We start from the raw sequence: 13,159 nt of genomic DNA, 5'->3' as shown, positions 1-13,159 counted from the left end.
CTACCCAAAGTTATCGTTCGCATACTCACTAATACCTCTATCAACACTTTCTCATTTTTCAAAATTCTTGAAAAACGATAATGATGTGTAAATGAAATAAGCTATTGACTTCAGTTGCAAAAAATGTATGTCAATTCGTCAGTTTTAAGAAGATTTCACGCCTCTCTGTGACACAAGAAGTATTGTATTTAGACGCAGCTCTTTTTTATGTGTGTGTTTGATTACACAAGATCTATACATGTGAATAGAACACATTTTGAGAATGGAACTCCCCTTTTGAGAACTAAATTTTATGGTAGAACTCCTTTTTGAAAATTCCCTGGATCCGTCCCCGAAATATGCGGAGTTTTTTCGGTTGTAATTAGTCATGGAACCTACAGTGGGTATTCCTCAAATTTAATGAACTAGTTCTTACTTTTATTTTATTAACCGTGAAAAAAAAATTACACATGGAATAAATTTGATAAGAGGAGCAGGAGGAACGATAACTCTGGGTAAATAATGACCTGAAAACCCATATCAACTCCTTTAAAATCAATCAATCTGCTAAGAAAGGGAGGGGGTCATTTTTCTCCAGGGGTCATTATTTTTCAGGTATGACACGCAAAATAATGACCCCTGGGTCTTCTTTCTACAAAATTATCCAATTTTTCTACGGCTAGGGGGTCACTTTTCGATGCCGAAAAATGACCCCCGGTCATTATTCTATGGGGGTCAAAATTTGCCTTTACACCGGTCTAAATCCGCCACTGCTGTCACAACAGGTATGGCACAATAAAGATTCCTCCCTGCTGAAAGGCCGTAAGCGCCGAGCATAGGCCTAAATTTTGCAGCCCTTCACCGGCATTGGTGACGTTTCCATATGAGTGAAAAATACTCGAGCGGGACGTTAAATAATATACAATCAACCAACCTAAACGCGATACCGGAAGTGACTTTATTATTACAAACAATATTACCGGATCTCAGGGGATCAGACCCGTTCATCCACTCACTTAAATATGTAAGTTTGTATAACAACATCGCATCAAAGTACTCGACTCACCTCTGTTGATTCCGATATTCAATAATTCCGGAATCGTCTTAAGTGAACAGAGTTCGTATTGAGGCGATCAGAACCCGAACGCGAATAAACAACCTGGAATGCACATGAAAAGGTGAAGGTAACGAACAGCAATCAATCTCATAACTCCTATAAGGAATACAAAATTAATAGCTGGGCAAACACGGATCTATCTATCTATCTAATCTATCTATCAAATCTATCTATCTATATTCAACAATTGCTGTCTCAAGTCACTTTTTGCTCTAATTTCTCAATTCTTCATCCGTAATCTGATTATTATAGAGCGTATAAATAATCCGTGTAGATGAAAGTAGTTCCCTAATAATGTTGATTTAGGCCATGAGATTTCGTATGTATTCTCTTTATACTGAGAATTGAAATATCAACTCCTAATATTTGACAGAGATTTCGAAAGAAAAATTCTATAATTGTGATACTTGAATTAATCGATGTCATCTTGCATGTCATGTGGTTATAGAGACATGCACGTCTCAATGAGTTCAAAAGGTAAAATATTGCTAAAAGCACTGCAATTTCCTCATTATATAGCCAATACTACAGACACGGGGGATCTTATAGGACATTTGTGTGTTGAAGTGAGCATAATGAAGTTATTCATTAATGGATTTTCTTAATGAATAAACGAAAAAAAAAAAAAAAAAAACCATGTTGCGTTTACTATCAGACAAAAATTAGATTGCAAAAGATTCGATGTTTTTTTTTATCTACTTGTCATCTGTAAATTAAACTTGACGACTGTATGTAATGAGATGTTTTAAGACTTAATGACTGTATGGAAAGAGCTGTTCAACTTGACGATTGCATGGAATGAGGTGTTAGACTTGACGACTGTATGGAATGAGGTGTTAGACTTTACGACTGTATGGAATGAAGTGTTAGACTTTACGACTGTAATAGATTCATAGAGGCTGTAACAAAGCTTGCCTTTAAAAAAAATAGTGATTGATATTTCATATTATCCAAAAATACACAGTACAGCATTTCATCATCATATAAGTCACATTTGTAGATATTTACTATAGACATGACTTTTAAGATAAAACACAAAAGCTGAGAGTTAGTAACTGATTAAATGTCGCATGTTTTTCAAATGCATACATATGTTTGGCAGCTGTACATGTAGATCAGTACATGTAACCTTGTTTTGCCGAACTTTGTGTCAAATGATAATGGTCTTAGTCGTAATAACTTTCATGGCCCCCGACCGTGACGGGGTTCTTTGCCCTCGGCCGTGATTGGGATCCATGCAACAGATCATGATTGGTTTTCATGGTAGAATTTTTTTATCTCTACATCTAGAATAAAGTTTTTGACTTTTCAGGCTACTAAATGTAAAGTTTCTGTTTTTTTATTCATGTAGCTTAAAATCATGACCAAAGTTAAAGTTGCAGACGACAAACTCAGTCTAAAAGTTAACAATGATCACATTAGGAAGGAGGGTATTAAAAATTTCAGCTACTGTAAAGTACATATATCTCAACATTGACATTTCTCTGAATCCTTTCTCCGATGTAAGTGCACGGGCGTGGCGGGAGAAATGTCGCCGAGACATCTTCCTCACACCAATATCACTGACAGCGGATTTATCGGTATCAATGTCAAGGAATTGTCTCATAGTTCTTTTCACTGGATAATGTCGCTAAAGCTTCTGTTGATAAGAATATAAGTAACCCTGATTCTTTACACAATATCAATTATTTCCAAGTTTTCTCTTTTATTTAATTATCCACGTTGCTATCTAAAGAGGGATTACTGCCAAAGTCATGCTTGTAGATTACTACTACAACAAGTATAGCTTTTTAACAAAGCTTGCCGTCTTTAGGAACAACCTTATACAGTAAACTGTTATAAATGTATGATATACTTTAAGTATTTATAATTTCGTTAAATGACCACAAATTCAAACTTTTCTAAAATGGTAAACTTTATATAAAGTCAAGTTTTAAAAAACACTACTAGAAACTACTGTACGATAATTTTTCTAGTTTGATCTTGAAGTAGATATGATATTTGTACTAAAAATAGAAAGCATTGTTTCTTCTCAACACCAAGAAAACAGTGAAAAGCAGATGTTCAGCGTGTTTAATTTTTCAAAAAGCAAGAAAATTTTTTTACTAAATAGTTGAAAATTGCCCTAATTTTATCAAGAAGAATTTTACGGTTTGCATGCAAAAAAATAAAAATAACAATAATAAAAAAAGACCATTTCTGTTATTTGTTGAATTATACCGAGCGAAGCTCGGACGGGCCGAAGGCCCGTCCGCGAAGCAAGGCTCTAAAGGTAACACGTATGTAAAAGAAAAAAGTCAAAATCAGCAAAAGAAAAAGAGATAATTTCAATATACGTTCACTAAAATTTTCGTGATCCATATGGGCGCCATTTATTTTTTCATGACCTGCTTAAACAGTTATTCGTGTTTTATTTTGAATGCCAATAATAGAAGACTCTGACGTGCAATACGTAATTAAAATACTCAGTTTGTTCAAAGTGAATAGTATAATTATCATTGTAACAGGTTTTAGCAAATAAATACATATAAAACCGTAATACGACTAAATAAATGAACGAGTTCATGAGTTTCTTTGAATAAGAATATACGATAAAATTACGGTTACTTTTTTTTACCATTTTGAATTTATTGGTTAATTTAGTTTAGTTTTAATGGCCTTTTTCATTGCATACGGAATGTATTATTGTTGTTTATAATTGTTTGCTTTGAAAAAGAAAAAAAAATCGAGGGTAAATGTGATGTCACAATGCACAGTTTACGTCGCCTTGCGTTTTATTTCCCGCGTTCAATGAATAGGCGGATCATGTAAAACTGTTGTCCCCATATAAACTCCTTTAATATTGAGATGTTACTGGGTGTTTAGCGCAAGGAAATTTCATTCAATATATATATATATATATATATATTTTAAATGAATCATAATCTACCGTACTTAACGGAATTATGATTACCACTTGGGACATTCCAATGACCATTACGTACATGCTTCGCTCGGTCCAACGGTCACACCGTATACATATTAGAAACGTTCTTGATTGTTGTTATGAATAAGACTAAAATGTCAGTTTCATCATATTGTAATTTTTCTTCTTTCTTCTCCTCGTTTTCTCTCTCTCTTTTAAGATTGGAAAATCCTGTAAAATTGTTAAGTCTTACGCAAATTAGATCATCACGAAATTATCTCCCTTGCATTGAACATAATTTCAACCAATGAAATAAATTAGAATTTTCACATCATACATTTTCTACCAATCACAAAGGAGAGGAAGTGCATTGTCCGAGGATTGTAAAATACTTCAACTATTATATGATACCTTCTTCCAAGGAAGACGGTAATAACTAACACAGCTGTTCATTTAGCTGCAATAATGTAGCCCTCTCTGATTTTTTTTTTTTTTAGGGAAAGGGCTACAACTCCTTAGGATCTCCGTAATGGTGCAAATGCGGGAGTGATTCACTGCCGCAACATTTGCGCTCATTCTAAACATTTCCTGACTTTCTTTACGTAAATAAAATGATATTCTATGTTTCTTAGTCAATATATAAATTTACAACCTGCAACTTAAGATTTGTGAGGCTCTATTCTACCGTTTTCAACAATTTCGATAAATTCCAATTTCTCCATTCATATTTGTGCGCCATGTTTGATGCACTGAAGTTTCAACTTCCGATTGTCAAGTCATTTGCATATGCCATATAAGGTAGTATTTACATCAATGGACAAGTATGGAGGCGAAAGCTATTTCGTCGGTATTGAAAAAGTTTGAATTTAATATCAAGTTAAAAACCGAACAGCAGAGTGTAAATTCTTTCTGTAACAAGATGATTTTCCTTTCTTTGTCGAAGTGGCTCGGGTAACTACATTTTCGCGCTGATTGTCAATGTTTAGGTTTTTCATTAGATCCACCTACGAGATCTCGCGATAACAAGCATGGCGGAGCAGACGAAGAATATTGCATGCTGTACATTATATTTAATGAAAAACACCTTTATTAGACATGCCCGAGCACAAAGTTGGTACTCCTTTTGGTGTAAACAACATTAGGGACTAATACACAGAGTTTATTATCGGTTATTCATAAAATTATTTTGCACCATTACGGAGATCCTATGGAATTGTAGCCCAATCCCGAAAACGTCAGAATAAAAAAAATTGGATAGGGCTACATTATTGCAGCTACTGTTCATTACATAAGTATAACCACAGGGACATCTATAATGAAATTCATACATCTTGTAACATTTTTGTTGTTGTAATGTAGAGTAGGTATTATAAAAAGGAAAAGGTGAAGATAATGAACAGTGGTCAATCTTATAACTCCTATAAAGAATACAAAATAAAGAGTAGAGCAAACACCGAGTCTGGATATAGCAGGGGTAGGATTAGGTACCAAGGAGGCACCTAGGAGTAGCATCCCCTGTCGACCGGTCACATATATCTTGAATAGGTAAACGATAGTCCATAGTCAATTTTTTAGTATGTTTTTATTTTTTCTGAGCACATTCTGTACAATATTATGATACAGTAACTATAAATATAACAAGTTCCATGTGAAGAAGCAGAAATGTTCATTTTGTAAGAGAGAGAGAGAGAGAGAGAGAGAGAGAGAGAGAGAGAGAGAGAGAGATCTCAGGTTTCATGTGTTCCACTGGGTATGAAATTTCTCATTATCTCCATCTTTATAAAAAATAAATGAATTTTTGTGAAAATAGTCAAAATCAGTGTGTATAAAGAACGACCTGACAATTAGTATGAAACACGCCAGACAGCAAGGAAGTAAATATAATTCAGTGCAAAGACATCTTACAAAATTCGATCAATGGTCTTACCCTAGCTTTTCGACCCTAAGATTTATTTTTTCTTAATTCTAAACTCATTACAGCGTTTTAACAAAGACTCAGAATTAAGCAGTTTTTATTGCTAATGCCACTTTTAACTTTTAATTAAAGGTTGATTACCTCTCTACACCGAGGCGAGTGTGATCCCAGGGACTCATTAAACTAGCTAGCTTTTCAATTGTTAAACATGTTTTATAGGAGGGAAAACTTTAAAGCGTGGACATGCATCGCATTATTCACACATTGGTTTTTGTATTTATTTTAAAACTCGGAAAATAAAGAACCTGATGATCTAAGGAGAGCAAAAATCGCACATTTATTGTTGAAATTTAAATTGTTATCATTATCTTTTCACAAGCAATTCTAACAAACACCTCCTTTTATAAAATACATACATAAAGTATAGAGGACCAGATTGATAATACAGAAAAAAAATATTGCAGTATTATTTTTGCTAAAATATTTAATACACAAAGAGAGACAACTCAAGGACACGTGAAAAAACTGTAGTTGTGGAAGAGTAAAAGAAAGGTAACTCCAAATCAATAACGCCACTTTTACCGCTGCCCCGCAAATAAAGTGAATGGCTTGTTGTTGCTAGGCAGCTTCCGTTCCTGTGTGTGTCGCTTTAGTCTCCGATACTGTCGTCGGTTGGTCTCTTCGTGAGGATCCTCTGGAACTAAACAAGGAAAACGTCAAATTATTGCAGTCCATGTATGATCTGTAGATCGTGGTCCCCCCCCCCCCCCCCCGATTACTTTCTATTAAAATCGCACTTTTTAAACTAAATAAGGTTAACATAAAACTTTTCAATTTCAAATAATATTGTACATATCCTCCACATCCATGTCAGATTTCTCTGGACTGTTGTTCCTCCTTTAAATTAAAGACACCGGTGTTGGATTCTAATGATTGTGTTATACCTTTTTTCGGTTTGTGGGCGTCTGGCAGAGATCTGTGGACCTTTGTCTTTATTTCTGTAACGATAATAAATAATAAAATGACAAGACAGGCAGTGGTGGTCGATTCCACTCCCATGCATTTCCTTAGATCCACCACACGAACTATTTGAACCGTCAAGACACAGACGGACGGATAATTTTCTGAACCACGGCATCAATGAGTCAGTATCGTATACACCCAAAATACAATTGTATTAAGCTATTTCTTTTCTGTTTTAAACCTCTTTAATTACATTTTATCACCAGGATCTTTTTTGTTGGTCTGTTTTTTCGCGGTCTGAAGTTCTTTCTTGAGTTTAAAAATTGTAGCTCCTGTCTCCCTTTGAATCCGATTATTTTCAGATCGCAACCTTTCGTTTTCTTTTTCCAGATCCCTGCGAACATAACGAATCTCTAAATTTTTATACAAAAGGCAAAAGCATAGTTAAAATAGTCATGCACACGTGTAGATGAAAGCTGATAGGGCTGTGTGTATTAATACATGTAACATTGAACATGTACACGTATAAATGAAAGCTGACAGGGTTGTGTGTATACACATGTAAATGAGAGCTGACAGGGCTGTGTGTATTAACATTGAACATGTACACGTGTAGATGAAAGCTGATAGGGCTGTGTGTATTAATACATGTAACATTGAACATGTACACGTATAAATGAAAGCTGACAGGGTTGTGTGTATACACATGTAAATGAGAGCTGACAGGGCTGTGTGTATTAACATTGAACATATACACGTGTAGATGAAAGCTGACAGGGCTGTGTGTATTAACATTGAACATATACACGTGTAAATGAAAGCTGACAGGGCTGTGTGTATTAACATTGAACATATACACGTGTAGATGAAAGCTGACAGGGCTGTGCGTGTTAACATTGAACATATACACGTGTAAATGAAAACTGACAGGGTTGTGTGTATTAACATTGCCTGGTGAATGACAGAACATAGTTTTGCTCCGATGATTCTAAGATTAGACCCTGTTGTAACAGTTTTAGTTTCAACCTTTGCTGTATTTATGTCTACATATTGTTTATTAATGCATTACATTTATTATAGACCTTTATTACTTTCCTTAAACTTCATACATAATACATGTACATATATCTGATACTGTACCAACATATACATATGTACTATCAAAGTGCAAATGGATACTTCATTATAAGGAAAACGTGTGTCCTACCTGCCAGCCCGCTGGTCAAACTACCAACTGCAAGAGTGTATAGCCTTACCTGCATCTCTGACTCGCAACAGAACTATTAAATTTCTCCGTCAAGCTTTCGATATCCATCTGCAACTTCATCACCTGATTCTTCAGAGCCCTGCATGTAACAAAGTGTGTACATGTTTACAAAAACGAGGTGCTAAATCTACTATTCTTATACATATATGTATCTGAAATGTGGATTATCAATAAACATGATGTAAGTTTCAATGAATTATATACATGTATATGTATAATTCAAATTACACCGAAGAGCGGTAGAGCTAAAGCGCTTTGGAATAAATGTGAAATCTTCATATGAATATTTTCCTTATTTTGCCTATACGTAAACCAAGGACATATGATGAGAGAGAGAGAGAGAGAGAGAGAGAGAGAGAGAGAGAGAGAGTCTACTCCGTGCTGTCGTTGTTGGCCGCTGTTGATTCTCTACATGCATCCTTTTCTTGTTCCATCTGTGTGTTCAAATCCCTCAGATTTCGTAGTTCTCTTTCCATGTTCCTATAAAATTTAACTGTTGTCTTCTTATTTTGAAATAATAATAATGATGAACACATGTCAGTAGTCAGTGCATGTACATTTAAGACATGTAAATAAATTAATAATAGATAATTTTTCATTTTTAAGAATACACGAGGGTATGAAGTGCGGCGCTTCACACCAACATACTGTATGAAACACGTTCTGTTAGAATTCTCAGCAGTTAAATTAGACGTACTACATGTATATTTATCTGTATTCATACGCACATTGTTTACAACTGCGTCGCGTTCATGAGGAAATGGCTATCATCACAATTTGTATAGAGATATAGCAAAGGCAAAAACATTGGAACTGTACATATGTATACATACAGCTACATCTGTATTCAATTCAAAATTATCAAAGCATGTCTAAAGGGTACACTTTATCATTTTCTAGCATTAAATTATTAACGCTTCATGCACGTGATACTTTGCAATCCCAACAAATGTATACAGCTTACGTTTTTCTTGTCGTTACAGCATTCAATTTGGACTGGAGGGATTTCTGCTGCTTCTCGCTTTCCAGTGCCATCTTGTCAAGCTTTTGTTGCAGGGATTTATTTTTCTCCAGCAGGTCGCCATAATCTTTTTCGTATGACCTACAGGAATGCAGAAATAAATATCTGGAGAAATATTTGTAATTTTGGATAGATAATTCTGCTCCACCTACCTTGCATTGCATTCTCTTTTCAAGGCCATGAGAATTTCTTTGTCTACTCTGAACTTGGAGAAATCGTGATAGACCGGCTGATGTATATCTGGGACCTTGGTGTTCAGTTTTCTCTGGAAGTAATATGACTTCTGAACTATTTCTAGAGCGTTTCCTCTCTGCAAACTGGCTTCCGCTTCCTCTACAGACTTCTTAATTTCCGCCAATTCATTTGTTAGCGACTTTTTGTGCTTCTTCATAGATTCCAAACGACTAGCATTCTCCGTTTTCAGCTTGCTGCCTATTTCTTTTACAATACCAATTATCCTCTCCGTCTTTGCTTCCAAATCCCGTGAAGCCGATTCGTCCTTCTGCGCGAAAGTTTCGATAGCAGCGTCTTGATTCTTGATCAGTTCTTGAACGTGTTTAATTTTGGAAGCCGAAACCTCGCTGATGTATTGCCTAATATTGACTCTTTCTTGTTCTGCTTTAGCCTCCAGTTGAACTAAATTATGCGCATTATGGTCCGTTATAAGACATACTTTGCAAATCGCCTTGTCACACTTTCCACAGAAGATTTCCAAATTTTCTTCTTCGTGCTTTTCGCATCGGATTCTGTGAAGTAGGGTGGTCTCGTTGTTCCGGTTTGACTTTGAGATGATCGTATGCATCTTGGTCACTTTGCCATGCTTGTGGATTTTGTAGCAGTTAGCACACATGAAATCGGAACAGTTTAGACATTTCCACTCTACTGCAGCGGGCGAGCGACATAGCTCACATTTAGATTCCCAGTCTGACGTGGAGGTATGTGACTTGGGTCCTTTTGCGTTCATCTGGATTTGATACACACTTCCGCCAAGGGTACCCATTGATAATGTGTATATGTACTCTTAAAACTGCACTCGTCAATTAATGGCAGAAGAATAAAATAGTTTTGAATTACCCTCAATTTTTATCACCCGTCACTTACCACCGAGGAATTACCGAATTCATACCACAGAACAATATGTTTGTTCTACCGTATATGCAAACGCATTGTTAACGATTTCTGTAGACAAAAATTCAGAACCCTTTTTCCATTATTTCAGATTAATCATGTGTCGGATTTTATTTTCGCGTGTTTAGCAATCCTTATTTGCTACAGTTTATATACAGTGTAGATCGATCAAGTTGAATAAATAGAAATGAAAAGTTAAAGAACACATAGTTTTTTACCAGATACTTTTTATTTATAAAATTACACCTTCAACGAAGCAGGGATTAGATATCTCCGGTGATCCCCTCTGCTTGCAAATGTCTCACTTCCACATATCGAGAGATCAAGATGGTCGTTCAGGTCTGAGTTTGAACAGAGAAAACCTCGACTTTATTTCTTTTGATCACGAAAGTCCTTCTCGGTTCATGGCACCTTTTATCATCCCATATTCTGTAATGCATGTGCATAAACAATGATGATATACAAAAAATGGTTGTCATGAGATTTTCATCAGGTCCGTATATTTTTTCAATCGTACTTTATATACATGTACGATATGGGAAAATAGATAAATGACAGGAAAGCAATGTAATAACCCGCCACCCGTTTATATTTATTACAAGTGAAATTTGAAGAAAAAATCCAAAAAGTGGGGAGAGGAGAGCTGCTATTTATGTGTATCGAGAAATTCGTAACTGTTCACACATTAGTAAGGGTATCTGTGTATGTATCTGTATATGTTGCATTAAACGTAGTCTGATACCTTTCCCATAATTCCAATCGCGCACTCTCTGTACAGCGTAGAGCTTAATATGCGAACTGAATCGTGGGAAGGGTACCAGACTACACCATTCTTTTGAGACCTTCGCCCTTCTTGATTTTTCACAGATTTCTGATTGTACATGTACTGAGTTCTTTTTTTACAATAAATAAAGTAATCTGAGATTTCTCATTGCGTTTGTTACTTTTCAGTGTTTTGGTATTCCATGAACAAAAATATTCAATCTTGTCTCGAAACGTCTGTATATGAAATATTCAATGTTGTCTCAAAACGTCAAATATGAATTTTAATAACCTTAAATCAAAGTACACATTTTTTAAAAACACAGTACGCATACAGAAACCTAAGACTGACCTTTTCAGAAAAAATGTGATAAATCCAATCACTATATTGGACGCAACTAAGATAACAAGTACCTCCCACCATAACATGGTACTGATGTCCTGAACATTAAAAAGTCTACACTCTGCTGATCTTAAGTACGTTAAGTTGCCATGTACATATACTTCACCTGTGTGGAAACACTCACATTCACCTTGCCTAAAAATTTCTGGATGGCAGATAAGGGCACACATAATCCCACCCAATACCATCGAACATATTGATTTACAGGCATTTATCGCTAAACCAAACTAGCTTAGGTCAATTTCTTGTCTCTACATGGTCCCTGTCGACCCTGTACCTTTCAAGAGCTGAAAATGATGTTTCATTTTGTAGAGATTATCTGGACTTGCATAGTGTTTGGACGTCTACCCTAAATTGTAATTAGCACTTTCATAAACATGTGTGCGGAAATATACAGTACTATCCATTGGATGCATTTCCATGGTTTATTAAGAAATAAATTTCATTTGTGAAATACATGAGGGTATGAACTGCGACACTTCACGCCGGCCTACTTCCTGACGCTAACGCGCTACTGCACGTGCAGCTTTGAAGTTAAACCCTAATGTATTTTCAGAATGAAATATATTTCTTATACATGTATTTACATTCCGCTTTCATTCTGAATGAATTTCCAGTCGGTAAAATAGATGTATTATATTTATCAAGATTTGTACAGATACCATAGGCAAAAAACATTGAAACTGTAAAAATAATGATACGGAAATAAAATGGAAGTCTTATATAAGGTTGGATTTTTATTGTATTTTCATTGTCCGTGTCTGGCTTCGAGACCACAAACGCTGAAGTTTTCTCAAAGTTGAAATTTCTCAGGAAATGTGAGTTTTAAACTTTTAATCGCGGATCTATGCAACTAACGTAATTTCCCCTCAAATGTAGCTTATGAGTTTCCCCCCTCTGATTTAAGATAACTAGTATTCTCAAATAAGCGTATTGTCAAAATCACAGGCACCTGAAGTATGGATATTACTACTCCCCCCCTTTCATAATTTTTTTTGGGTGGCAATAATTTCTCTGAAATGTATGAATTCCCAGACTATCTCATCCCTCTTTCGATTCATGTAATCGTTTCACGCTTTCTGTAAGCTTCAGAGATTGGCCTTCTACCGGTATAATAAAATACACTAAAGCTTACAAAAAGCGTGAAACGATTACATGAATCGAAAGAGGGATGAGAAAGACTGGGAATTCATACATTTCAGAGAAATTATTGCCACAAAAAAAATTATGAAAAGGGGGGAGGGGGTAGTAATATCCATACTTCAGGTGCCTGTGGTCAAAATATATCACGCCTCAGACAAGTTCTCATAAAATCTTGAAAGGTGAAATCTCAGGTTAAAATAGACTGAGAAATGTGTGATAGATAAGGGGAATTAATGATGTAAAGTGGACATAGCAGTAGTATCAAGTATTGCCACTGGTGTTAGGTTCTATAGTCCGCTGTTGTACATATGTACCCGTGCAGAAAACCAAAGGCGAAATTCCAAACTATTTCTATTACAGCGGTATAACATATTATTTTATGTTAAAACTGACTAAAACCAGTCAGTACTGCTAAGAATATTAATTTGAAAATGTCATATCAGAATGATATACACTATTCAAAAACACCCTCAAAATGATATACTGTTATCATTCATTGTAACATATTCATGAATATGTGTACATTGTATACTGTTGATATGTTTGAAATAAAGAA

The 13,159-nt window shown here is 35.4% G+C and overlaps 1 protein-coding gene across 2 annotated transcripts; it reads right to left on the bottom strand.

The window, feature by feature from the left end:
* Window positions 1-5,570: 5,570 nt before the first annotated feature.
* Window positions 5,571-10,216, bottom strand: LOC125678664 (tripartite motif-containing protein 45-like). 2 transcript variants are annotated; one of them, XM_048917275.2, is made up of 7 exons: window positions 9,320-10,216; window positions 9,111-9,248; window positions 8,522-8,626; window positions 8,136-8,225; window positions 7,133-7,273; window positions 6,861-6,914; window positions 5,571-6,616 (listed from the first exon to the last, which is right to left on the bottom strand). In XM_048917275.2, the coding sequence occupies exons 1-7, from the start codon at window positions 10,165-10,167 to the stop codon at window positions 6,535-6,537; spliced, it is 1,458 nt and encodes a 485-aa protein (XP_048773232.2). In that variant the 5' UTR covers window positions 10,168-10,216; the 3' UTR covers window positions 5,571-6,534. The 2 variants fall into 2 exon arrangements, with proteins under 2 accessions (XP_048773232.2, XP_048773233.2); XM_048917276.2 differs by lacking the exon at window positions 7,133-7,273 and having other exon boundaries at window positions 5,577-6,616.
* Window positions 10,217-13,159: the final 2,943 nt, after the last annotated feature.

The sequence above is a fragment of the Ostrea edulis genome, chromosome 2, assembly GCF_947568905.1.
Source record: "Ostrea edulis chromosome 2, xbOstEdul1.1, whole genome shotgun sequence".
NCBI lineage: Eukaryota > Metazoa > Mollusca > Bivalvia > Ostreida > Ostreidae > Ostrea > Ostrea edulis.
The sequence above is the reverse complement of the archived record's forward strand: the minus strand, read 5'-3'. Positions and strand labels throughout refer to the sequence as shown.